At 45.1% G+C, this 25,241-nt stretch overlaps 3 protein-coding genes across 6 annotated transcripts in view; 1 reads left to right on the forward strand and 2 right to left on the reverse strand.

Moving 5' to 3' along the window:
• LOC126562971 (eukaryotic translation initiation factor 4E1) overlaps positions 1-25,241 on the reverse strand; it is a 436,138-nt gene that overhangs the window by 288,189 nt on the left and 122,708 nt on the right. The window lies entirely within an intron of this gene.
• LOC126563070 (protein lethal(2)essential for life-like) overlaps positions 1-25,241 on the forward strand; it is a 566,897-nt gene that overhangs the window by 202,555 nt on the left and 339,101 nt on the right. The gene's annotated exons all lie outside the window — the stretch shown is intronic.
• Positions 1-25,241, reverse strand: part of LOC126561252 (DNA N6-methyl adenine demethylase) — a 142,438-nt gene that overhangs the window by 97,433 nt on the left and 19,764 nt on the right. For 2 of the 4 annotated variants that reach the window (XM_050217211.1, XM_050217210.1), the window contains exons 3-4: positions 22,994-23,131; positions 21,136-21,213 (exon numbers count right to left, since the gene is read on the reverse strand). In XM_050217211.1, the coding sequence (XP_050073168.1) occupies positions 21,136-21,213; positions 22,994-23,131 (216 nt within the window). The remainder of the gene's footprint in view (positions 1-21,135; positions 21,214-22,993; positions 23,132-25,241) is intronic. The other 2 variants (XM_050217214.1, XM_050217213.1) reach the window with 1 other exon arrangement.

A 25,241-nucleotide genomic window follows, 5' to 3' on the forward strand; every position in this document is an offset into this window, starting at 1 on the left:
AAAAAACAACGCCCCAACAACAACATCCAACATCGTCCTTTCATTGTTCACCTCCGCACCAAAATGGCTTCCTCCTTACACGCACGCAACCCTTCCCTTCCAAATGCTCTCCAGTGCCCATGTTGTGCATGCATGTGGGGTGTTGTGTATGTAATTTATGCAATTTATTCCCGCCACAACACCAGCACACCAGGCGATGGCCAACGAACGCACCCTCTGCCCTTCCCCGACGGCCATCCACTGCTCTCCCGCAGCAGATTTAGAAATTGCTTCCTTTCTATCTTTTATTCCGCCAGCTTTTCCAATCAACGCGATGCTGAGAGCGCGCACATACCGGGCCTTGCCGTTGTCGATGTGGTCGTCGTTTCTACTAGACTACTAGAGCCACGGCACTGTATATGATGGTGTGTTCGTGTGTGTACATCACCGCGATGACCGTTCGCGAGCATACATAAGGACGACCAGACGCTGCTGACGATAAAGAAGGCAACCGGAGAGGTCTCCTTTCCTTCGAGAGACCACAGGCACATAAAAAGGACCGTCCCATACATACATACGTACATATGTAGCTTGCCGATTCAGACGCGGCCAAAGAACCACGACGACGACAACTATGGCGACCGATCTCGGGAGAAGGAAGGCTGACACTGGAGATGACACGACCAACGCATAAAAACCATAAACAACACGAACGAAAATCCCTCTCTCTCTCTCTCTCTCCCTACTGCTCCTCCTCCTACTCATCCTCTTCATGCTCCATGGGGTTCTCCGCTATGCAACCGTTGCAAATCTCGCACGCACGCACTTTTCCTCGAATTTTCCACCCATTCCACATTCCTTTGCAGCTGAAGTTTAATTTTCTTCATCCGCCTGCCATCCCAGCCGACCCAATAAAGCCCCCTACCTCCCCAAAGGCAGGAAAAGTTTCATCCGGTTATTTATTGCCTCACCTAGGCACTAACACCCGTCCCAGCCTTCAATTCGCCATTTTAGCACCATCGTAACGGGCAGCAGGTGCATCGCTTGCATCACGCTCGCTCTCTCTCTCTCTCCCTCTGTGTGTGAGTGTGCATGCACCGAAATTGCACAACGGCGTTTTTCAAACCGATCCTTGCCACATCGACGGTCATCTCCTGGAGCCTGGAAAAGGATATTTCCTCCTCGAAAGCACGGCTGCGGGCTGCGGGGTTTCGGGCGGAACAAAATTCCCTCTAGAAAACGCAACTAAGCCGGTGGATTCGACTATCGATCGGTGTGTGTGTGTGTGTGACTCAGGAGGGAAACGGTGCATTTCTGGTGGAGGGAACGCACACGCACCTGCTAAGGGTGTGCGGATTTTCGAGGATGTGGCACAATTTGTTTCCGACACAGCACAGCACAGCACCGGGGACACCATTGTTGGTGGCAGCCATTCTGCCAAAGTGCTCTCTTGTTGGAATATGCGTAACAACGGTGGACCAGTGGTCCAGCGCGTCGTGTGATGAAAATTGCTCTTGTGGTTTTGAGCCTTTTTCGGCAAGCGTCTAATGCATAAACACACGCCGAAGACTGTCCAACGGCCAGCGGTCGTACGGATGCAGCAAACATGGTGCATGAGCTTCTACTAAAGTAATATTATTATGTTAAAAGCATTCTTCTTTGAAGGTTGAATAAGTATATTTCAAATACTTTTTATTGGTCCTCGTATAAATTGAAGCAAAATATAGTGATTTTGTTCACATCACATCACTATATTTTGCTCATCAAAATAATTTAAATGTCTTCACTGATGAGTGCTTTTAACTGATTGAAGAATTAGTAATTATAAATTCTGTTCATACGAGTTATCCTTGACGTTGAGGTTCTGTGAAAGTGCCAAGTGGTTGCTTAACTGTGAGCATTTTAAAATAATAACTTACTAAACATACAACTAAACCTCGGCTACCCTCAATATGGAAGAAAACTGCGTTTACCACAAGTAGTTTCCACATCGATCGCACAAAAGCTAAGCAATTCACACACTATTTTCCTATCACCCTGCGTGCGTGTTTGTGTGTGTGTATATATACGAGCCTTTGGAGGCGAACCAACTCGATCAATCAAACGTCAACGGCGACAATTCGATCCCATGACGCTAAAATGTCTCCCCTCCTTGCCCCTCCACTACCCTTCCTTCCTTCCTTCCACCAAACACAAAATGCAATCACCTTTGCTTCATTCCCGCAATTCGTATTGCGTGCTTGCCTCCGCTGCAAAAACCGTTCCTCACCCAGCACCGGCCAACAGTAAAAAGGACACCCCATCAGGATTCTACTAAGACAAGCATTTCCCTACCCTTCCGAAGCGAACAGAAACGAGAGTGGAGTAGAAGGCGGGGAAGGTCCTAGGGTATGGTAGTGACAGCTGGGGTTTTCCATCAGGCGCAACCGGCACAAACACATGCACAGACAAACAGAAAACCATTGTACCGTACCTCCCTCCCCACCTCACACCCGGTTGGGTACGAGAAAACGAAAACATGCTTCACTAGGAATGGAGCGATCCTGTGCGAAGGACACCACCTTCTCGATTCACTTTTGCACACACACACACACACACGTACAAAGGCGTGCACGCGAAATCAAACAAAAGGAGTGGGGAATTGGGGGAGAGAGGAACCATTTTCCAAACGGAAAGCATACTAGTATTGGTGTGACAAACACCATTGCTTGCTTACTCTTTTTGCTAGTGTGTGTGTCTATGAGCTTAGGTAAGGTGAAATGAAAAGTGGAAAAATAAAAGAGCGAGAGAGAGAGAGAGAGACAGGGATACGTGATGCGAGTTTGTGTGAGCGAGCTGAGAGAAGTTTGTGAAGGAAACAAACCCATACACACAACCAACAGCAGGCAGTAAAAATCACCCATCCTAAGCACGAATGTGAGAAAGAACGCGTCCTTATGTAGTGCCAGCGTCCTCTCCCGTTTTATGTTGCACCAACGAAGCTGGTAGTAAATAACGAATGGAAGCATGGAAATGCGGTGTACGGGAGAAAGGGGGGTGGAGAGGTTGAGCCGGTGGGGTGGCACAAGAAACGTGTACACTTTTACCACCGTAGTGAAGGAATGAAACGAATCAAGCCTTGGGTTTGTGTGAGTGAGTGTACGCGTGAGTGATGGCGAGGGAAAACTCGTGCAACCTCCCTCCACACGATCTTTCTCGCTCGCTCTCGCTCTAATCGAAACGAATTTTCCCGATGCAAGAAAATAAACTGCCTGCCAGCTTAAGATGGGTGCGAGAGTAAGAGAGACTTCGTGAGCGAAAAAGACACTCTTACAGAAAAGAGCACACTAATCGCAAATGCTGCGAAAGGAAAAACCTGCCCTTTTTCTGGGGTGGGAGAGGGAGCGGGTGTGAGTGTGTGTGTGATGGAAAATCGCTGCTCAATATTAGAACCCCCGCGCGAAGAACAAGTGTGAGTCGGTGGGAGCAAACAGCGTCGGGGCAAACAGATGTGTGGAAGCAGCGACCGCGAAGAAGCGCGGGCGCGAAATACTATTGCGCACAGAAAATCGATACAAGAAAATTTATTTTAATTTCACTCCCCCCGCATAGAAAACCGTCCAACCGACAAGCTTTTGGAGGATTCTTTCAAGGAAAAAGCGAACTAATCCGCATTCGCATCTAGATGCATTACATGGCGAAATTCGAAATTCCACCACCAGGACGATTAGTCCTTCCGGGGGAAAATCATCTCTGAAAGGTGCATTTTCCATCTTAGTGATGCATTTCCCATGGTTGTTACTCGCAGGCGGTCCTTTAAATCCTTTAAAAGCTTTTCCCAGCAAGTAGTAGTCTTTCCTTGGTGTTCGATACTTTTCCACGTGGCAACCACGACACAGCATCCTTTTTTTTTTGTAGCTAAAACACACACATACACACAACACGAACAGCAAGCGACCGGTACACACTGTCAATCTCAACTCCGTCGTCGTCGCCAAAGCCACCTCAAAAACCAGGGAGGCAAAAGGCAATCAATATTTTTGCACCATCACACACCGCGCAAAAAGAAGACGCTTTTCAACATTTTCTGCACAGATTCGGATAGTGTCGCTCTGTCTCTCCCTCAGTCACTCTTATTTCCTCAAGTTTGAGGTCATACCTGGGAGTGGTAGAGGTCCAGCCAGCCAGTTCGCTAGGACCTTTTTCTTCCATATGGTCCGGTTAGGAAAATCGGTTCTCATTAATACATCTTACATCGGGAAATTGCGAAAAATAGCAAGAAGAAGGAACAATTTCCCATTTGTTTTTTGTGTTGTTCGCTTTCCACCTTAACTCATCCTTTAACTGACAGTAGAAACATCCTCGGGCCACCACACCATGTGCCACTAATGTAAGTTATTTATATTGAATAATTTTCGCATTTTAGCAAACGATTTTCCTCCCCACATGCACCACTGTCTCGCTTGTCTTTTCCAGTTCCCCATCCCCCTTCCCCCGCTATTTGAAACATTAACGCAGAAGAGAGGGACTACCACCACCGAGCGTTTGCATATTTTTCCACTAAAAGCGCAAAACCCTGGACACGTTTTCCATCTCATCTATTACGTTGTTTTTCCCGACATCTCGGCCGACCACAAAGCGCGTTCGGTGCGCGCACATCCCGTCCTGGTTGAGGGGCCATTTTCTTTCACTACACCCTCTTTCTCTCTCCCTTTCTCATTACTGCCCATGGCTCGAAGAAAAATCCGGGATGGAAGGAGCAGCAGCGAAAGAAGAAAAAAATCCAAAACATCCATCGCTTTCGGTGTACTTTGTGTGGAGGGGGGGTAGTTGGGTGGAAGGGGAAATCTCATCAAATTCTGACGAAAATCGATTTTTTTGCGGTGCTCACAATTTCTCACCCCACCTCCACATCATTGCTCCACCGCGACGCACCGCGACGCACCGCGAGGTGGAAAATCGGACGCATGCACACGGGGTGATGCGCGTGGCTCGGTGGCTTGGAAAAACCTACTCCCCCCCCCCCCCCCCCCCCTCCTGTATGTGAGTATGTACACCACACTGTACAACATTACAATGTTGTACACCCGAGTTGCCCGGTGCGTGGAAAACTCGCCAAGTTTTCGCCAGGTAGTGCGGGAAAACGGGACCAAAACAGCGCGTACTGGCAGGAATTAATTGGCTCCCCGCTGCTCCACTCCGGCCGTGTGCTTGGTTGGCAAACAGGCGTAGCAAAAATCCTGAGCCTGAGTGTGAGCGAAAAAAAAGGGAGTACAACACACACAGTTATACACAGACATATACAACAACAAAAATCCGTTTCGAGATGAAAATACGGCGGCACTACACATGCTCGGGTGCTGCTGGTACATGGTTCAAGGTTTTTTAGGGTTGTTGGGCTTTGTTTTTCTTGCTTTGTTGTATTTCTTTTACCAACGGCAAACGCAAGTAGAAGGGGATGATGGGGGCGGAGGGTGGTTACGGACTACTTTTGAACGGTTTTGATTTAGGAAGCAAGATGGCTGCCACGGATGGGTGCAAAAAAAATCCAAATAGTATTAAGTCGCTTAAAATACTTACAAAAAAAAGCTCCCCCTAATACAGTGTTTTAACGTAGGCCAAAAATCCTTTCAATCATGAGTAGAATGTGAAACTTACCTAAAAAGAAGAGAAGAAAATATGAAAAGATTAGAAATATAATAAAAATAGAGAAAAAATTTAAAGAAATAAAAATATTCTGATTATTACAGCAAGAAGAACAATTAAATTATCCTGGTTGATTCCGTTCCTCAAATTAAAGAGGACATTTAAGGGGATCTTTTCCGAGAAAAATTTGCATTTCCCGTGCTCCCAGACTAATGAACCTAAACGGGCACGCGTAATGAATGTATATTCAAGGATCAGCAACCGTCCTTCGAATGATTCCCAAAACCGTTCGTTAACAGGTCGTCCGCTAAGTCGTAAAAAGGCCGTCACCGTGAGAAAAATAACAGCGTCAATGAAAAAAAAAAAAAACCATCCCACGACGACTCTTAAGACGAAACAGACACCACAACCCGGCGTTTCTCGCTCCATCTGCAGAGATAGACCGGGTCCTCGAGGCGCAAGAAGTTGTTACTACGCGCGGGCACACACAAAGTAAGTCAAAAGTTTTTACGCTCGACACTCGTTTTTACGCATCGGAAGCCGGTCCTTTCCTCGCCCAAATTGGAGCTGCGGGAAGGGGAAATTTTCATTCATTGCCCTCGCCGAGATGGTGGTAAGAAAATATGGCACACCGAAGCGACGGAGAACTTCTACTAGCTCGCTAGCTTTCCACGTAAGATTGATTGAAAGCGGCTCGACAGCGGGCGATGACGATGGCAACGACCATTAACAGGTTCGCTACATTCTTTCCCCTTGGAGTTTTCTTCCATTTGCGGCAGTTTTTTTCTGTCTTAATTTATTTCTTCTTTGGCTGAGAGTGTACCGAACGAGGCAAAAATCTTTCACTCTTAGTCCTTCGATGTGCACCCCTGGGGCAAGGGCAAAAAGGATCGTGTGCATCGTGGAGACGGGGAAGACAAAACTTCCGCACACTCTAAGGATTTGTCGTTGTTTTTCAATGTCATTGACATTTGCGGAATGGCGCCTGGGATAGCCAGTTTTACCTCACCCGACGAGTTTCGGGGAAGGAATGCAAAGGAGAAACCAACGATCCTAACCTTTGGCAACATTTCCTTTTCCTGGGAAAGGGGAGTTTTGGTTCTTTTCTTGTCGCTTCGTTTATCCTCCACCAAAGGGATATAGGAAATACGAGAAGCAAATACCAAACACACCGAAACCTTGGCGCGTCAAAACATTACCCCGGAAGGTATCTTCGAACGAATCGGGAAAAGATCCTACCGCTAACACGCACACACACACACACATTCTGCCCGGAACCCTCTGAGATCTGTGCTTCGAAGCTGGGGAAGGATTTTCCGGGAAAAAAGGACGCCATTACGCTCCATTGGATGACCTTTTTCTTTCGAGAGCTAACGGAAATGCCTGGCTGCGTCGCGTTGGTTTGGCACTGTAGGGCTGTAAGTCCAGCCCCACTTGTGGACAACGAACTCTGTCTTTTCGGTCGGTGGTTATACGTTTAATATCCTTGCTGTTGTGGATCTTTGTGGAAACATAGGGACTTTCGGTTTTCAAGGGCAAGAGTCCACTTTGTAACCATTTCCACCAAAAAAACCCACCAAACGACCAACTTTTTCCCACCCCAACCTTCCGACGCACAGTTGTACCGGACCGGAAGGGAGAAGTGAGCACGTACAGCGACCGAGACGAGCCAGCATTCGTCGATAGGTCCGATGGTCATCTTTACTTCTTTCGCTCGCCGCCGGCCAAATGTCTCACCGAGTGCATTTCTACTGTGTGCTGCCATAAAAATAAATATTCCTTTTCTCCTGCGGTTCCTTTCGCAGGGGGATGGACAAAAGGGCATCGACCCTTTTAGGAATTTTTACAACCGTTTGTATTTATGTACGACAGACATACGATGGCTCTGGCAAAACGTGCACATAAAGCTATTTTATCGCTTTTGTGTGTCTTTAAGCTTTCCACACGATTTAGTGCATGGGGTTTGCTACCAATAGTAGTGAATGTCCCGGACTCGTTGGGTGAAGTATGAAGAGGTATATCGATCTATTGTACATTTTCCACACGACCACAGCCTGTCGGAGAAAAATGATATTATTGGATTCTTTTGACCTAGAAGAGGACGTTGTCTTGTGGAATAAATGACAATATTTGTTATGAAAAAACCTTATTGAAAAGATTTTGCTATACATAGTTATGAAAAGCAAGAAAATTGGGGAAAAACAATACAAAAAAATGTTAAAATTAGTACTTTATCAAGCAAAGTACAAGCTTGAAAATTTATAATTTTATTCAATCGCTTAAAATATTAAATTAAATAAGAGATATTCCATACCAAAATTTAAAAAGGATGATTTACAGGATTTATATCTATTTAATAGACAAGCAGAATCCTTTAGAGGTGTGTTTCAAATAGATAATGGAATATTGCAAGTTTAGAAAATTATATTCACAGAGAGAAAGAAGCCGTAATAAGTAAAAGTTTTAAAATTAATTTTTACGTAAAACCCGTTCAACTGTGAACGATACGGCGTGCTGATGTAATTAAGCTATTAGATAAAAATTTTCACATCGCTATTTTGTCAGAGGAGCTACAAACACTGGGCAGAAATGCTACAGCAGCGCTGCAAAATTCCACAGTCGAGTTGCAAATCTCCCCTCACTGAGTGCAATATTCCATCGTGTGATTGTAAAGTGCCACTAGAAGCTTATAATATCCCACAATATCCGTTTGATAAATTCAGAACCCTTTGAGGAACTTAGAGAATCACAATAGGAAAATTAGTTTGTATCAGAAAAATCCAATTATTTTTATATTTTTCATATGTTGTCTCAGTTTGAGAGCTAAACACATTTACTAAGCGAGCAAATCTAACACATTCAACAAGAATTAGGACTAAAAAGTGTAGTGTTATGTAAAAGAAACCCTTTTTGTTAGGTCAAGGTCAACAGGAAAGCCATGTTTTTTGCCCAATTCTCACCAAAAACAGCTGATGGAATGTACGCACACCAATCTACCAGTTAAAACGTAAAAGTATGATTGAAACGCGATGCAACACATGGCATTTAAATTCACATCGAAAAACCATATGTGTGCAACTGTGTGCATACACGGACACCTTCGACACCTGGCACTCCCCTTTTCACGCCTTGCCCGAAAGCCTTCCCGGACACGGTCTCAATTAAAAGCCAAAACCCGTGCGCCCCCGAAACCGGGATTTACTACGCGCATAACAGAGGGATTTAAAATAAAATATGTTTTCATATAGAAAACCTTTCTAGCGCCCGCTGCGCCCGGTTTGATGAGCAACAGTGCAGGTTTAAGCTTTTTCGCGGAATTGCATCGAAACGGGTACGTGTTGTACGTGTGCAATCACCCACCCATTTCCAGCTTCATCATTTATCTCTCGCACTCACGGGTGGAAACATTTATGCGAATTTTATCAGCAGGCCGCCCCAAACGCCCGGCACCCGGAAAAACGAGGATCGAGAATGCTCGCGCAATCCGTAACACGCGACCCATGTCGTACGGTTGGTTGGGTGGGGGGGGGTTTTTAGTTAGTTGTGAATGAAAATGAATTAAATGTGATGTGGCCACCTCCACTTTCTCTGTCTCTCGCTAGCTCTAGCTATCTCTCTTTCTCTGCAACACGGATGATTTTCCGCCACACGTTTGTAGCACAACGCGCTTTATGACAACGATCCCTGCAAGTATGGTGAAAGTTGCAAACACACTCGCCCACACGGGTCGCTCTTTTCGGTGGATAAAGGGAAAAGGTAAATACCGGACACACGTGGGAACACAAAAATCCTCCCCCACCCCTCTAAGCCTCACTTCAACACACCTTTTTTTGCATACTTTCTCTCACCCTTTCCAAGGGGAGCGCACAAAAATGTGAATGAACGTAAACCGATCGTGTTGGAGTTGTTGCTGGATGTCCTTTCCCCTTCCAAAAGCTGCCCACCAAGTACCGATTTACGCGGGTGGGTTCGGGAGTAGAATAAAAAAAAAAAAAGAAGAAAGAACGCCCCAACTGCACACGCAAATCTACTGGGCACTCGTTCGCTATCAGTTCGGCGCGGCGGTGGAATGAAAATTGTAGCAGCAAAACGTAACTACCACAACTATCCAACAGTCACCAGTGGAGACGGATGTGGATGGCCGTAGTGGAAAGGAGTTAAAACATTTACTATATGTTTAAATTAGAGCACATGCAATTCAACCTTGACCAAGGCAAATCGGGAACCGAGCTTGGGTGAGAGGATAGACTGCGATAGACATAAAAGGAAGGGCTTTTTTTTGCTGTCGAAAACGCTTTTCCAACCGCTTTTCGATCGAATTGAAAAGTGCTGCTGTATGCGTGTGTGTGTGTGTGTGTGTGTGTGTGTGTGTGTGTGTGTGTGTGTGTGTGTGTGTGTGTGTGTGTGTGTGTGTGTGTGTGTGTGTGTGTGTGTGTGTGTGTGTATGTGTGTGATTTAATCAATTCAAGCTTTGCCGAAACGTGAAACAGTAAATGTTCAACCTTCCACTTTTCGGTTGATTTTGTTTTAAATTAATCATGAAAGGGACATTGAAAAATCATTCGGTGCGTTTATCCTTGTATCGATTGCTGCTGAAATCGAAAGTAGTTAATTATTTATCAATCGATTGATGATGGTTTGCTACCGTTGGTGCTTGGAAAGCTTTGATTTCCGATTGATTGAGAATTTTTCATGTAGTTTTCACTCTTAAACGGTTAACGAATAGCAAGCTTCTTGGACGATTGTTCTTCATTATTGGAGCGGTATCCTTCAGGCAAATTGCTGCACATCTGCTTAACCAGACACGTTCGTTATAAGCTCATAAAAGTGAAACAACAAGCTCATAAAAAAGCACACCAAGCACACGTAATTTAATTAAACTAACTTCGCCGGTTCTCCCAAATCTTCCCCAAGAAAGGGGCTCCTGGCATTACAGCATTCGTCAAGTTTGGCGTGAGCATAAAATGAAAATGAAGCATACTCCGGCCACTGCCAGCATGACTGATCTGCTGCAGCACAAAAAAGGCTGCCAATTTACCTCGCTTGGAAAGAAATACACACTACATCGCCCCAATTCCCAGCGAAGGAAAGGAAGAAAATGGCAGACCAATGTCGTGTCGTCGTGTTCTTGGGGTTGGAGATTCTGGGGTTTTGCCTCAGACAGAACCTCCCAAACAGACGTCGTTATGTGTGTATGTGTTGGGAGTCACTGCACGGTTAAGTGTCTGGCTCGGCTAGCTATCCAACTGCACCCGAAGAAGCAGAGTGCAGCAGAAATCCAAACACACCAGACGAGAACGGTTTTATGACTGCCAAACACGTAAAGCCATCATTTCGGTGGATCGGTGGGTTCAACTGGAAAAAGGAGCTCGAACACAAATCGAAAAACCAAACCCCCTAACATCAACTGTCTGCAAATCTTTAACCCAACTTTAAGAGGATCGAACTTGCAAACGTCCCCAAGGGCAAAACGGCGACAGCGAAGATCCGTAATAAACCATTATTACCGTCGGCAACAAACGGAATGGAATCGTTTAACATATTTTTTTTTTGCATGCACGTGAAATGCTTTTCTAACGAAGATGGCATCCGATGGCTTCGGTTCCTTGCAGTGCGTGTAGTTGAAAGTGAAATCCTACAAATTACTATTCACTTACGCTGTGTTTTCATTTATTTTTGAGGTAAACTTTCGCGTAAATCGCTAGTATTATGCGAACAGTTTCCCTTTTTGCTGGCCGAGATGAATTAACTTAAGGTAGAAGCTGTGAGATGATGAACTTTGCGCAACCAGCCACCAAGAGCCAGAACTCGGACGCACAAGACTATGCGCGCTTGCTAGCCTTGAGCGAACCTGGTTGTCCTTCGGACCTTATTGCCTTTTGCTCTTTTACGAGCTTCTCGTTTGGGAGGGAGAAGAACACAAAGGGGAAAAATTATTCATCGACAGAACAGCAGCTAGGTCCGGTGGTTGGGATGGGAGTATAAGGTCGATTGGAGCCAACAGATTGAACTTTTGCCTTCGCTTTGTTGGGTAGACTAGTTGTTGTACGGTGTCCTTATAGCTTCACTGTGAGCATAACTAAGAATGTATGATATTACGTATACTTGTGTTACTATTTGATTATCAAAAATACTTTACAAAAACGTTTCTCACTCAACTGCTGTAAGCAATAATATTAGCTGATAAAACTGAATTTAAATTTGACACATTTAAATCCAACCAGTTTGACAGATATGGCAGTTGGAATTTTTAAATGCCGAAAAATAACCGTTCAAGCATTAAATCGCTTCTGTGCTATAAAATTAAAAACATATTCCGATCGATAACGGCAATTTGCCTTCCCTCGCAATCCTTTCCGAACCGTGCCGAGGCCAGTACGGTTTACTTAAGTAGCAATATAAACCGCTTTGTGGATGCAGTTGAACCTTATTGAAGAGAAAGTTTACTGCGTTCGACCCGTTCCGGAAATCGCGAAACAATCCACCCACGTACGTGTGTGTACATACACACACACACACAGTCGAAAAGGCGATAAAATACCGACAAGCGAGCGAAACCGGATTGCAAAACGTTATCCCCACGTACGCGCTGCTGCATTTGGCGAAAGCGCATTTGAAACCGAGTGGTAGCAGCCACTCGACTTGCATCTTCTTTTACATTGCATTTGTTGCACACACTCACACATGGATGACAATATGAGAGAACAAAGAAAAGCATTTTTGAAAAATAAAAACAGTGTTATTCCTTCAAACGAATCAAGTGTGTGAGTGTTAACTGTCAAAAACAAATAGCAAACATTCATGACCAACAGTATAACTTGTTGCTTGAACACCCGTTTTGTGAACAAAGAGTGTGAATAACAAAATAAAAAAAAAAAAAAACAAAATAAAAACAAGCACCAGGCTTCACTTTCACCTTCGGCAGAAAAAAAATGCAACTTATTTAAAGCGTTATCGGTTCAACTGCGCTTTCTCAATTAGCAAAATTGCACGCTCGGTGGTAAGAACACCGATGGCTAGAATTGGCTTAAATAAAAACCTTCTTTTTTTTCTTTCTCACGCAAAACCGATCCCTCTGCAAGACGAGTCTCACGGCATGGCTGAAACAACTCGCGGACTCCGGGCGGGGTGGCTTCAGCGAGAGCCGGTTTCTCGCCTGTCGCTTGCAGGCAACTTCTCGGATGTTTTCATTTTATCCACGCTCCATCCACGATGCCCTCATTCTACACTGCGGCTGGGAGTTTGCACTTTTATTTTAATATGCATAACATAAATACGGTGCACGCTGTCGAGGGTAAAAGGGTTCGCCGCAGGACAGACGGGCAGCGTAACGATACTACGATCGGGGATGTAGTATAAGGGAAACACACGGACAGATCGAGAGATGCATTTGCAGACAGAGAACGAGATCCGCGGCCGACCGGTTCCTGGTGGCAGCAGCCAACCGATATGACCAAAAGTTGTGTCCGAATTGGGAGACGCAAGCTGGCGGGCAGGCAAATGTAGGTCAGGCGATAATGAGAAAATTTCCCTTTCGTTTCAAAGGACAGACTCTGTTAGAGGTTGGAGGTTGGATTTTCAGTTTTAATGCTCTTATTTATTTTTTTGGCACTTTCTTGCGGGTGATGTTTTATTGTGATTGTTGGAGCTGGAGAAAACATCTCAAAGAACTGGTATTATCGTGTTTGAATTTTTTTTTCGCTGTTTCAGTCATTTTCTTTTCATTCAAAAAATCCAATTTCATATTTTTGAGTTGATTTTTCTTTGTTAAAAATTATTTATGGCTGTTTAAAAAAATTACGCAATACAGACAACGCAACAAGCCTGACCTTAACAGGATTTATGTGCCTTGAAGATGAAAAACCCCCCAAAACACGGACGCTTCCTTCCCGCGTAACTGCTCCCCATCGCTTAAGGGATTTCCTACCAGCCAACCCCAAAACACGGGCCCGGAGGTCAAACAACAGCCAAACAACGTTCGCCTCCTCAGCCGTACCAGCATGTTCCCATAAATATTCAATGAGTTAATGTGCTGCCCAGGCCAGCCAGCCAACCAGCCAACAACCAACCAGATCAGTTCCCCGGTCAGTGAAATATTGAAAAAAAAAAACATGTGCACACGATCGCATGAAAGAAAAGCAGCAAAGTACGAGGGACACCCGCGAAAGAAGGGCACGAAAAAGAAGTAAAAAAAAAAAAAACAAGAACCAAGCTAAAGAAAAACACGTTCACGTTGTTAACCAACAACCCCTTTATGCTGCTGCGATAATAAGCTGCATTGTAAAACATTGACACACCAAAGAAGTGGGAAAAGAAGGGACGAAAAAACAGTACAGAGCATAACATAAAATCAAGAAAAAGGTTTTGAACAGCAGAACAAAAAAGATAAAATAACAAAATTGTAGAAGCAAAAAACACACATCAGAAGAAACAAAAACAGAGAAAAAAGAAGCAAACACATCCTGCAAAATAACATACATGGACCCACACACTCGCGCACCAACCAACCCAAAGTAAACAGAAACAGCATAACGGCCGTTCGAATATTTATGAGCGATTGTGTTTGTTGTGTTTCGTGTTTGCGAACTTTATGTTTCCTCCTCTGTGTGTGACTGTGTGTGTGTGTTTTTTTTTTCCTCGAAATGGCTTTGCAAAACTTTTGCAAAACTCGTATAAATATAAATCGAGAGCACTAAATTGTGTCACTTGCGCTGTTTTCATAATCATACATTTTGTGCAAGGATTTATTTATGTTGCGGTCTCTCGTCCCTTTTGGGAAATTTTTAGAAGAAATTGGCGATGGGAAATTTATTATCAACCACTATTTTAGCAGTGCAGTATTTGAACGCTTTAAAGCTTACACATTTTGCGAGGTGTGAAACGCATTCCGTGGAAAGAGCTTCAACTGCAATTCCTTCCTTTGCTTCGAAAAGTAAAAATCCATTTTCTTATTGATTTATTTGATGTGAAATTATGATAAACTACCCTACCGCATCAACCAACCTGAAGATGAAACAATCGCGAACCGGCTGGGGATGCTTTTTCAAACGGAATTATCACTCACTTCCTTGCCAAACTGCATTCCCAGCGAGGGATTGGAAGCTAATAAACGCACGTGCTCGCAGATTCACGTTTGCCCATATAGCACGTACAAGGTAGGCAGCCGGTACACGGTGCAAACCGGGGGACAGCAACCCGTAAAACACATATTCAAATAGAGGGATAAAATTTTGCAATTTAAATGCAACTCCCAATTCCCATTCTCCTTCGCTTCCCCCCTACGATGAAGTTGGCCGTAAAACCATCTTGTTAGCCTGAAGATGCGCTTGAATTTGTGGGTTGAGGTAAATAAGGTCGGCTACCACCAGTTTTGGGTTGAATTTTCGCTGTAGTTGTTTAGTGTTAAGTGTAATGCAAGTGGTGGGAGGGAGAAAAACTGCAGAAAGATGCCAGCAGAAGCAGGTTATCGTGAATGTAAGTATTGCATTGCATTAAGCTGCAAACGGTGAACGCTTTAACATGAAAAATATTTCCAATTACAGCACGGGATTAGATTAATTAATTTAATTTCCAATTCTTGCCCGCTTCCAAGCCCTCGCATCGCGTAAGATTCCAACGGGAAAATGCTATCAAAGTCCTGTACCATCATTTACGTCGTCGCCGGGTGGTGCCCCATGACACGGAACAGGTTTGCTGTGCCTTTCTCTAAACACTAAACGCGCCCAAGTTATTTAGAACGAACGGTACTTTCGTACCATCCGTCCTTGTGCGGCGAGGGGGTGTGCACAAATGTGCAAAGCTGTGGCATCCGAAGGGAACCGCGCGACCGAAAGATGCAACGCAGCATGCACACCATTCTGCAAACATTTTTTCGCTATGTAGGATGGGAAGAAAAGACCAACTTCTCCACAGCACAGCGCACCTTTTGTTTGTGCGTTTTTTTCCCCGCTTCTTCAACCCTCGATTTGCTGTCTTGGTGGATGTTGTCGCCGGAGGAATTTCGTAGATAAAGTTAACCGACAGTAGAAAAGCTTTCCCTTACTACCGGGAGGGTCAGTGTGTCACCGAGAGTCACCGACGCAATGGACGTTTACATTCCTAATTCTTGCACGATAAAAGCTCTGCTTTAAATAACAAATCAAACTAAACTCTAAGCTGTAAAATAAAGCAACTGGAGTTACAAAACATGTCCATTAATCACCTATGCCTGGCGGGCAACAACAGCGATCCCGATCGGCAAGATAAAGCGAATCGTTTGAAGCTGCCGAACAAGCGAAAAACGAACCAAAACAAACCACGCGTACCTTCCCCGAGGTTGCAACAGGTAGCGCCGGCTTGTCTTTCGTTTGAGGTTCCGCTTGATGATGATGGCGCTCAAGTGTCTCGTGGTTAGGGCGCGAAGTGGGCCCTCCTCACAAAACCTATCCACACATGGTAAAACCTCTTAACGCCGAAAGCCAGCGATCGAGAAAGAGACTCGGGAAATGGAAAGTGAACACAAGCGAACATGTGACTACACAAAACCTATCCCAATAACGAATTCCCGCGAAACGCACAACTCCCATTGAGAAAAAGGCGGCTCATAATCATCAACGAACCACCCGAAAAGCTACCGAGATGATGATACGAGAAGCTACAAAAGACTTGGTAAATGAATAAAAAAACAACCTCAGAAATTGGAGCTCTGTAGACACATGCGTGTCTAGTGGGAACTTGTCGGCATTGTGGAACGAACGGTGCCTTTCCAACAATCCTCCGGCCGCCCCAAACACATATCTCGGTTAAAGAGAAGGTGTTGATGATGGCGCTAAGCCGTTCCGCCACACAGCAGTAGCAGCAGCAGCTGACGACGGAGGTCTTTAAAAACGGTCCACACCGCCGGGAGCGGCAACAAGATATACGAGGCAGATGTGCGCCTCCCTGTGGAGAACACACGAGTGATTCTTCCCAAAACTTCCGAATATATCTGTTGCGGGCCCCCGTCAGCACCAACCGATACTTGATATCTCTTTTATTATGCTGCTCAATGGTTGCGCCACAACATCATGCCTACATGGGCGCATCCATCCGTTTGTGCGTTATTTCTTTTGGTGCCTGCTATGGGGCACATCTTCGCACATCTCTTGGGGGGAAGTGTGGCGTTCTAAGGTTGTACCGTCGCTACAGAGAGATAGAGTACCCGGGAAGGGTGCGCCGGGTGCCGACTGCCGAACAATGGGTACGATACATGGTACATAGTGTCCTAAAGAAAGAAATGGGGTTTTGGTGTTGTGTAAAATATTTGGAGGAATTTCTAGAAGAAAAAATTAAAAGACTTATGTAATATTCTTGGTCCTGAAACTCGCTAAAGAATGCCTCAATGGGAGTTGAATTTTTAACCCCAAAACGTAACCTCAACATCCAACTATCCCTGTCGTTCAGATTCCACTTCCAACGAGCGAAGAAGTCATCGAAGCCAACAAACACGATGGCACACTTTCTCACTTCGGGACGTAATCTTTTACATTGTATCTGCGGTTCTACAGCTGATACGTTTAGCCCCAGACCCAGACGCACACACACACACGTCCCATTGCTTAGTTTCTGGTGCTTCTTCAAGCGTCTAGTCATCATACCCGTCGATGTAGATCTGTACGTTTTCCCTTTGACGTACCACCGCCATATCTCGGAATCGAATCAAACAGGCATCGTCTAACCCATTCCATTCCATGCATTGGACTATATGGCACGTGGCACGTGGTTTCCCTGTCAGTCTGGCAAGAACTGGACCCAGACGACGACGATGAGAGCACTGCCTCCTAAACACACTCTCGGCTACGGGGAGAGGAGGAAATCCCAAAAGCCAAAACCAGACCGTACGTCGACGTATCTACCGGGCACCAAAACCACCGTGGCACCCGTTCGCAGCCAAAGTCGGGCAAAGAAATTGTGTACGACCTTCTTCTGCCGCTGGGAAAAGACCGACCGTACTAAAAGCAGCTAAAGGCTGGCGCTGGCAACAGAAGGATGAACTTGAAAACGATTAAGCTCTCGCGTTCGCACCCACCGTTCGCCGTGGAGGATGGAAGAATTCGTTACAACAGAAGCCAAAGCAGTGCGAGGGCCCCAAATCATCTTCGCGCCCCAGTGCCCTCCACCCTCCCCTCCCCCCCGGCTCCTGCGTCACCTGTCAGACACTTTTTTTCTCACTTCTATCCGGGCTCGTGCAGCGCTTGACTTCTGTTGGCGCGTGACGCTCTGGGGAACAGAGCGAATCCTTCTGCCTGGCTCGGAACGTGAACGTGTCGACAGGGCGAAACACACACACACGCGCGCGCGGAAACGAAACCATGCCAAATGGCTTTTACTTTCCTTCGACGTTAGTTAGGGATAAGTGGTAGCAGCGGTGTAGACACACGCCACCAAACAAAACCGGGCGCAAAACACCACATTCCTTCAAAGCCACCGGTTGATATGCTGAAGCTTAGGGAAAAAAAGCGGCAATGACACGAATTGAATAAGGAAAAAGCATAGGAAACAAGCACACACACACAGACGAATGGACATACAAGTGTGCTTGACATAAAAATTCGCAGTCAATGGAGTAGTAAAAGTTCACGTTAACTCTTCTGCACGCCATCAAACACTACGAGCGCCTTGCAATAACTAGTATGTCTCCGCACTTGGCGAAGTACGATAGGATGCGCAGGACTTTTTTGTTCACTACCCGAAGCTACCCGGAAAAGCGTCCGACAGACCGGGGTAAAAGGCATGCTGCCACGTAGTAAGAAGCATCTACCGACAACTCGTCCAACAAGCTGCTAGGTCCTTTCAGCTGATCTTTTGGACGATGCGCCACATTGCTAGATTGTAGTAGCTCGGAAAAGGAGACACACAGCATACAAGAAGAAACAACAAAAAACACATCCAGACCGCTTCGTCTGTTGGCTGCAAACCAAAGCGAAATAGTCATCATCAGGTTTATGTCCCGCATTCGTTGGTGTGACTGTACGGAGGACGAGCTTTTTTTTCTATTCACGCTCCCATAAGAGGTTGCAAAACCGGAACGGTACCGGACAAGTTCTGAGCAATGGAAGGATCCATTCCATCTGTTACCGGCCGGCCGGCCGGCTTAGATTCAGGGCGGTTCCGATTCCCCCGCGCTCGTTAGCCAAGGACAAGCAACAAGTAAAAGTTTTACACACAGCTCAGAACCTTTCTCTTTCGACAGAGGATTTCAATTCCAAGAATAACTTCCACAGTCGGAGGGAAGCATAAAAAAAAGGACTGTATCAAACACACTGCTAAATACCAGACACTTTCCGTCGGGTTTCATCGTCGTCGTCTCAGGTTATGCCCGGGAGTTATGGACCAAACAGGGGTGAGAGAAGAAAAAAATCTACGGAAGGCAAGGAAACTTCTTCAGGCAACTTTTTCCGTCTGTCTCCTGCTCGTTTGCAACACAACTAAAACAGAAGCATCTTCTTCTGATGTCGGGTTGGAGGATATCAGAGCCACTGCAAACCAACACTATCCAAAACGTGGAAGCAATACCATGAAGCTGGTATATAGGGAACTCGTGAACCTTTGCAAGAAATGGGACTTCATTCACAACACAATTCATCCTGCACATCTTTTTTTTCTTCTTCTGTGTTTGCGAAACGTCTGATAACACGTAAGCATCCGGGCAATCATAAACGGTCAAATGACCATGACCCTTGGCTTGCCAACTCTTCATAAAAAAGGGGGCTTGCTAGCAACGAGAAAGGCAACCTTCCTTGACCTGATCAGCTGAGAGCAGGGACAACAACTCGATGTTAGACGAGGGAAAAGAACAGCCTTCGAAAAAGGATCCATTTTATGATCTTGGACGACGTCGACCTTCGTCGACTGCTATAAATATGTTTATTGACAGATGCAAACCCGTTAGCCGGCCCTGCCGGTAACTCCAGACAGCTCTTGGGAGGAGTTGGGCACAAAATGCTTCAGTTCTGGGTGATTTAGATGAAAGAGTAGATATTTGCTAAGCTGTCTAGCAGTGGTTTGGATTTCTTTTGTGAAGGAATCGTCCAAGTTACAGGCTTCGTAAGGGAATTCCTTAGTAGATACAAGAAGAGACTTTCAGGATTTCATAGAAATTCTTAATTCTTCACAGAGGATTCTATTTACCAAAGGGAATTCTAGCTCTTGTTCTCAAGACATTTGAGGTTGAGCTCTTATTTTGTTCCAATTAAGCTCAAACTGAGTTAAGAACTTATGTCCTGCAACTTCTGCCCATCCTACACTGCTGGCATGTCTGCCTCGCTACCAGTTAAAGTATGTAAGCCTCACGAAAAGTGCACAAAACCATAATCTTTGTACATCGTGTTCCCTACCCTTTTGTTTTCCAATTTAAAACCCACTTCTTGATGTGTTTTAAGTAGCATCCAACTTCGTAAAGGCAAGGCCCTGACTTTACGCCGGCAGTCTTTCCTCCGTAGCGTACGATGAAGCGTTGAAGGGGGCTTCCCGGAGAGGAGAGTTCTTCCGAACCAGACGTCTGTCACCTATAACTAGCCCAGACATTTCTCCAACAAGTCAACAAGCATTTGCAAAGGGACGTGGCAAAAAGGATACGTACAACAACAACAAAAAAAAAAACACCCCGAATGGGAAGTTGTTTTGTCTGGTGCGGAAAAGGCGGACAGAAAAGTATTCCACAATCGGGTGAATCGGATCCGGGAAAGAATGTCATAAAAGTAAAGCGCTCTAAGGACGAAGATGACGATTGCGATGATGACGATGGCGTCGTCGCCCCCCACGCCATCTGCTCGCTGAAAGTTACAAAACCCTACCAGCAAGGACGATGATGCTATTGGAAGCTGATGCTTCGTAGGGACAGAGCGAGCGCAGTGAAAGGCTACGAAACGATTACGTTTACGACTCGTTTCTGTTGCTGCTACTACTACTACGCGTGCCGCCATGGTTAGCAGGGACACAAGACCCACTTTTCCCTGGCCCGCCCCCGCACCACCACGATCGGTATGCTCTTGAGGTTTTGTGGCTGTCGTCGTCGTACTTTTTGACTTAGATTTTTGGGTAGATGTTCGGCACCAGTTCGGCGTGGAAGGAGAATTGTCGTCTGGGTGCTGGTGCTTTCTCGCACACACGTGCAACGCGCCGTTAGAAGAGGGCACGGATGCCTATAACTGTCTGCCGGAAGCACCACCGAAAATCATATGATCCAGACGAGCCCTAAAGAAGTCGTTGATTTTTGGGCGCGTTTAACGTGCGCCACACAAACATTCAATAAACCGAAGGCGAATGTTGAGGCAGATCCGGCAGATTTAAGGCTAGTCTCGTTTTTTTTTTGGGTGGGGGGGGGGGGGGAGGGGGTTTGAAGTCGATAAGGATAATCACACCACTATGCGGTCTGGAACGGAGTTACTTTTGTGTCTTTAATTGCAACCAACTCTCTTACTACTGTTGGGAAGGAAGTTTTTTTCGTCTTTCCCACCCGGATGTGTCTACATGGGTTGAAGAAATGTAAGTAAGTTTGCGTGTTTTTCTTACCCCGCCACCACGTCCTCGTCCGCGGCCACGCTTTCCATCAGCACGGACGGCTTGTCCGTTGGCATCGTACGACACGATCTAGAAAGGGGTTTGTTTTTGTGCGTTGGTTAACACCGGCGGCATTTTGTGAGGTGGAAAAGTTTGGAAGGAAATTGTTTTGGAAGTCATGTTTTTAGTAGTGTGCAGTGTTGCACGTTGGTTGAAGAGGTAGAAAAGGGAGAGAAAAAGAGAAAGAGAGAAGACCATATAAGGAAGAATGAGTTTAATGAGTATGATGAACGTGTTTTTTGAAATAGAAAATTACACTACTAAACTCATAAAACTCTAGTAAAATCTTAAACTCGTCTAAAGATTCAAACTTTTGAGGTAACAAATACATAAAACAAGATAGGAAGCACACTATTAAATGAAATACAAATACGATCGTAAACTACATACACAAAACTGTCTCTACTGAAATAAAAGCTTTAGTGCGCGGTAAAAGGAAAAGAAAACTCACATAAGAATATGTAAATTTGATTGTCATTTCCCAGCACAAATTAACCCGATAATTTAATGTCATTTCTATTTCACTGCCCCTGTCCCCTTCACCCCGGTTCCAATCAATCAATTTATGTCCACCGACATTTCGATCGACATATTTATGTCGATACTATTTTACATCCAGGCAATTGAACGACTTTTTTGTACTCGTAGGTTCGAAATTGTTGTTCCTACCATCCGGCAGGGGATTTGTCGTACCCGCTTGTTTTCCTTCCCTCTTCTTACACCGCCAGCATTGCGAACACAACCCAAAAATGTTTCCTTATCTTCATCCTCTAATAAGTGATCGCGACGTTACTACGCTAAAAACATAAACTAGACTTTCACTCGCCAGGCTTTGCGCTGCTTCCTTACTTTATCTCTTCCTCGCACTGTTTTGCCTCCTTCCGATTCCGTTAACAAGCGGTCTTTTCCGCACAACGAAAAAAAAAACGCACACAGAAACAACTGGGATTCAACTGGATGGATCGGCAATGCGATTAATTTATATGCAAAATAAATTTAACTTATCTCATGTGAGGGAACGCATTGGAACGTGTTTGAGAAAGCGAGAGAGAGAGAGAGAGAGAGAGAGAGAGAGAGAGAGAGAGAGAGAAAGAGAGAAGTTTTCTTATGCCCGGTCGTTCCCGACGGGTTTTTCGTCTGTCCTAGCACTAACTAGCTAGCCAGAGTACGAGAAGGTGAAGGGCAAAAAAAGGAAGATAAGTATGTAGCTTTTGCATAAAACATGGTCACAATCAAACGAACAAGTATCGTACTAACCACCCCACAGAGCGGGTGGGTGGTATGGGCTGTCTTTTGGGGGTGAGTGAAGTTTGAACCGCACGGTCCAGCCGAGCTTCTTTTGGGACCGATTTGCGCGTACAGAAAAAGACAATTTAAAATCGATATCTACGATTAAAAGTTTTTACATTTTGTGTCACAAACAAAAAGCCCCTTTTTAGTGGTAGCTTATGATATTGCAGTACCAAAGGTAAAAGCTAGAAAAGAAGGTACAGAAAATTACATAAATCTAAACACCACCGCGAATGATATGCATCACAACCGAAAACTGCCAACCAAAGCAATACTTAAGCGCTACTGCCAACCTAGAAATTAAATAAATATAGCAACCGAAAGGTCTCGCGATAAAATTACACCTTCTACAGCTTCGCTATTGCCGATTCGGCAGCTAAGCGGAGCTAAGTGGACAACCGCACCGTCTTCCCACTCCAACCGCAATCCAGCCCATTAAACAGCACATATTACAACTATCAAACATACTTTATGCCACACAATGCTACATCGCTACAAATACACACACAGATACACTTACCGCTCCATTAGCGCTTCCGTTTGTGGCTCCTGCTGCGGCCGCTGCCGCTGCTGCTGCTGCTGCCTTCGATTTGCTTCCTTTGCCACGTCCCCGGCGGGACTCTGGCTTCAGTAGCTGACCATCCGGACCGTAAAGAATCTGTGGGAGAGAAGTTGCCGGGTATCCCACGGGACCAATCGCGAGGAAAAGCCGAGAAAAAAGAAAGAAAGAAAGAAACAGAAAGCTTTTAGTTATCGTTGAATGCCGTCAGGTGTCGCCCCTCGAGTGGGGAGAAGCGACTTTTATGCTTTTCTAAAGAGTGAGCTTTTATGCTTTTATGCTACTATGATGCGGAGCAGAAATTGCTCCGAGTGTTCAAGTTTGCTGCTGGTAGCTTTATTTGAAAGCTTTCGCTATCGCGCGCTAGGTGGCGCTAGCGAGAAGCTTCGTGCTATAACTGTGGGCGTGCTATAAAAGTAGTTATTGCGCTAAAATGAGAAGAGCATGCTTGCTTATGTAGCGATTTTAGTTTAAAAAAAAGATTACTCCTTCAATTACGATGTTTTTCAAACTTTTGTTTTGTAGTTGAAGCTTTTGATACCGAACAATAAACATATCCTTTATCATATAAGCAACAATCCATGTACGATCCATTGCTATAACTAATAATCTCGAGCTAAAAATAAACTTTTACTTTTCAAATATTTCCTCAGTATCCTTGCAGTTAGCATACTCGTATTTTCCATTACTAATCATTACCACGGAAAAGGTTCCTTCACAACAGCTGCATTGAAAACCACGAAATGAAAGATGCAGAAGGAAAAGGAAAACACAACACCATTATGCCACCTTCCGACAGGACGTTCGCCTACAATTTGCTTTCTTCTCCTCATTCGTGACGCGCGCGCGCTTTTTTTTCCCCTTCTTCTACCTTCTGCACGAGAACGGAAGATCGTAATTCAATTGCTTTCGGTCGCTGCTGTTGCTCTAGGAGCAGCAGATGGGACTCATATGAAAAAGTTGCAGGAAGGATGGTTTACAACACAAGCACACACACACATATACACGCGCCATGCCAACTATCAGAAGAAAGAAAAAAATGTACTTCGAATCGCTCGATCCTAGGCTCAAATTTAGATAGTATGAGGCCTCGCTAGAGACGGCTGCAGTTTGTCAACACCAGCATCAAACCACAGTTACCACACGCACCATCTCGCCACAGGATATGTGTGTGTGTGCGTTGCCTCTTCCTGCATCCCACACCCAAATGCAGGACTCTTGTCTGTCATCACATGATATCGCGCGCAGAAGAGAGGAAAAAAGAAAATTGGAACAAATGTACATGTGGTTGGCAGGGCCCGTCAATGGTGGTTGGTCCATTGCTGGGATGAAATTTGCTTCTTCATGGTTGAATATTCTCGATAATTAATTTTCTTTTAAAGATATTCCTTTTAGTAACAGAAACATTCAAATTAAATACTCCACCATGAAGAAATTGCTTCCAGGAATAGGAGAAAGATGGTTGTGGTATGACGAAATGACTTCCAAAACAACATCCGGTAACACTCCATTGTAAGCCTTCCCAGGACAGGGTTTTTTTTGCCTGGATCAAAGCTGTTATTCCTCTGTGTGATCCTGACACCATGCAAACACTTCATACCTTCGCCTGTACTAGAAGGATCCCAACGGTAACAACAACAAAAAAAACGCCACTTCCTGTCAAGACACCCTGCCAGTTACCAAAAATTCACGAGCGGACAAAAACGATTTAGAGGAGAGCAAAAAGTACAAGACATTTTCCCTCCATTTGCCGTCAACGACTTCTAGACGGTAACCATAGTGACCAAGGTTAGTGAAGCAGCGTCTTGTCTACTTCCGGACAGAGGAGTAGTACGAGAAAAAAGCGGACCCTTCTGCGTGCGACGCGGGACCTTGACATTCGTCCATTTCTTCCAAAAAATGAGCGTGCCACAACCGCCACAACATGACATGACTGTACTTCACCCCATCGAGGGAGCCACCGAAGAAGGGGGTGGGGGAATAGAATTTTCCGGAGGCGTCTCTAATTTCCCTAATCTTTTACTCTAAGCGCGTCATCGCCATCAAACACCAACACCATGCAATAGCGCAGAGGATGCTGCGCGTTTCCATTGCCGGGCTGAGGGTAATAATGTTAACACACCAACACAACTGCAACGATTGCACACAAACACAAACGAATAAATGCGTGTTTTCCCTCGGCGCGTATTTGTGTTTTGACGCCGATATT

The sequence above is a fragment of the Anopheles maculipalpis genome, chromosome 3RL, assembly GCF_943734695.1.
Source record: "Anopheles maculipalpis chromosome 3RL, idAnoMacuDA_375_x, whole genome shotgun sequence".
Classification (NCBI taxonomy): Eukaryota; Metazoa; Arthropoda; class Insecta; order Diptera; family Culicidae; genus Anopheles; species Anopheles maculipalpis.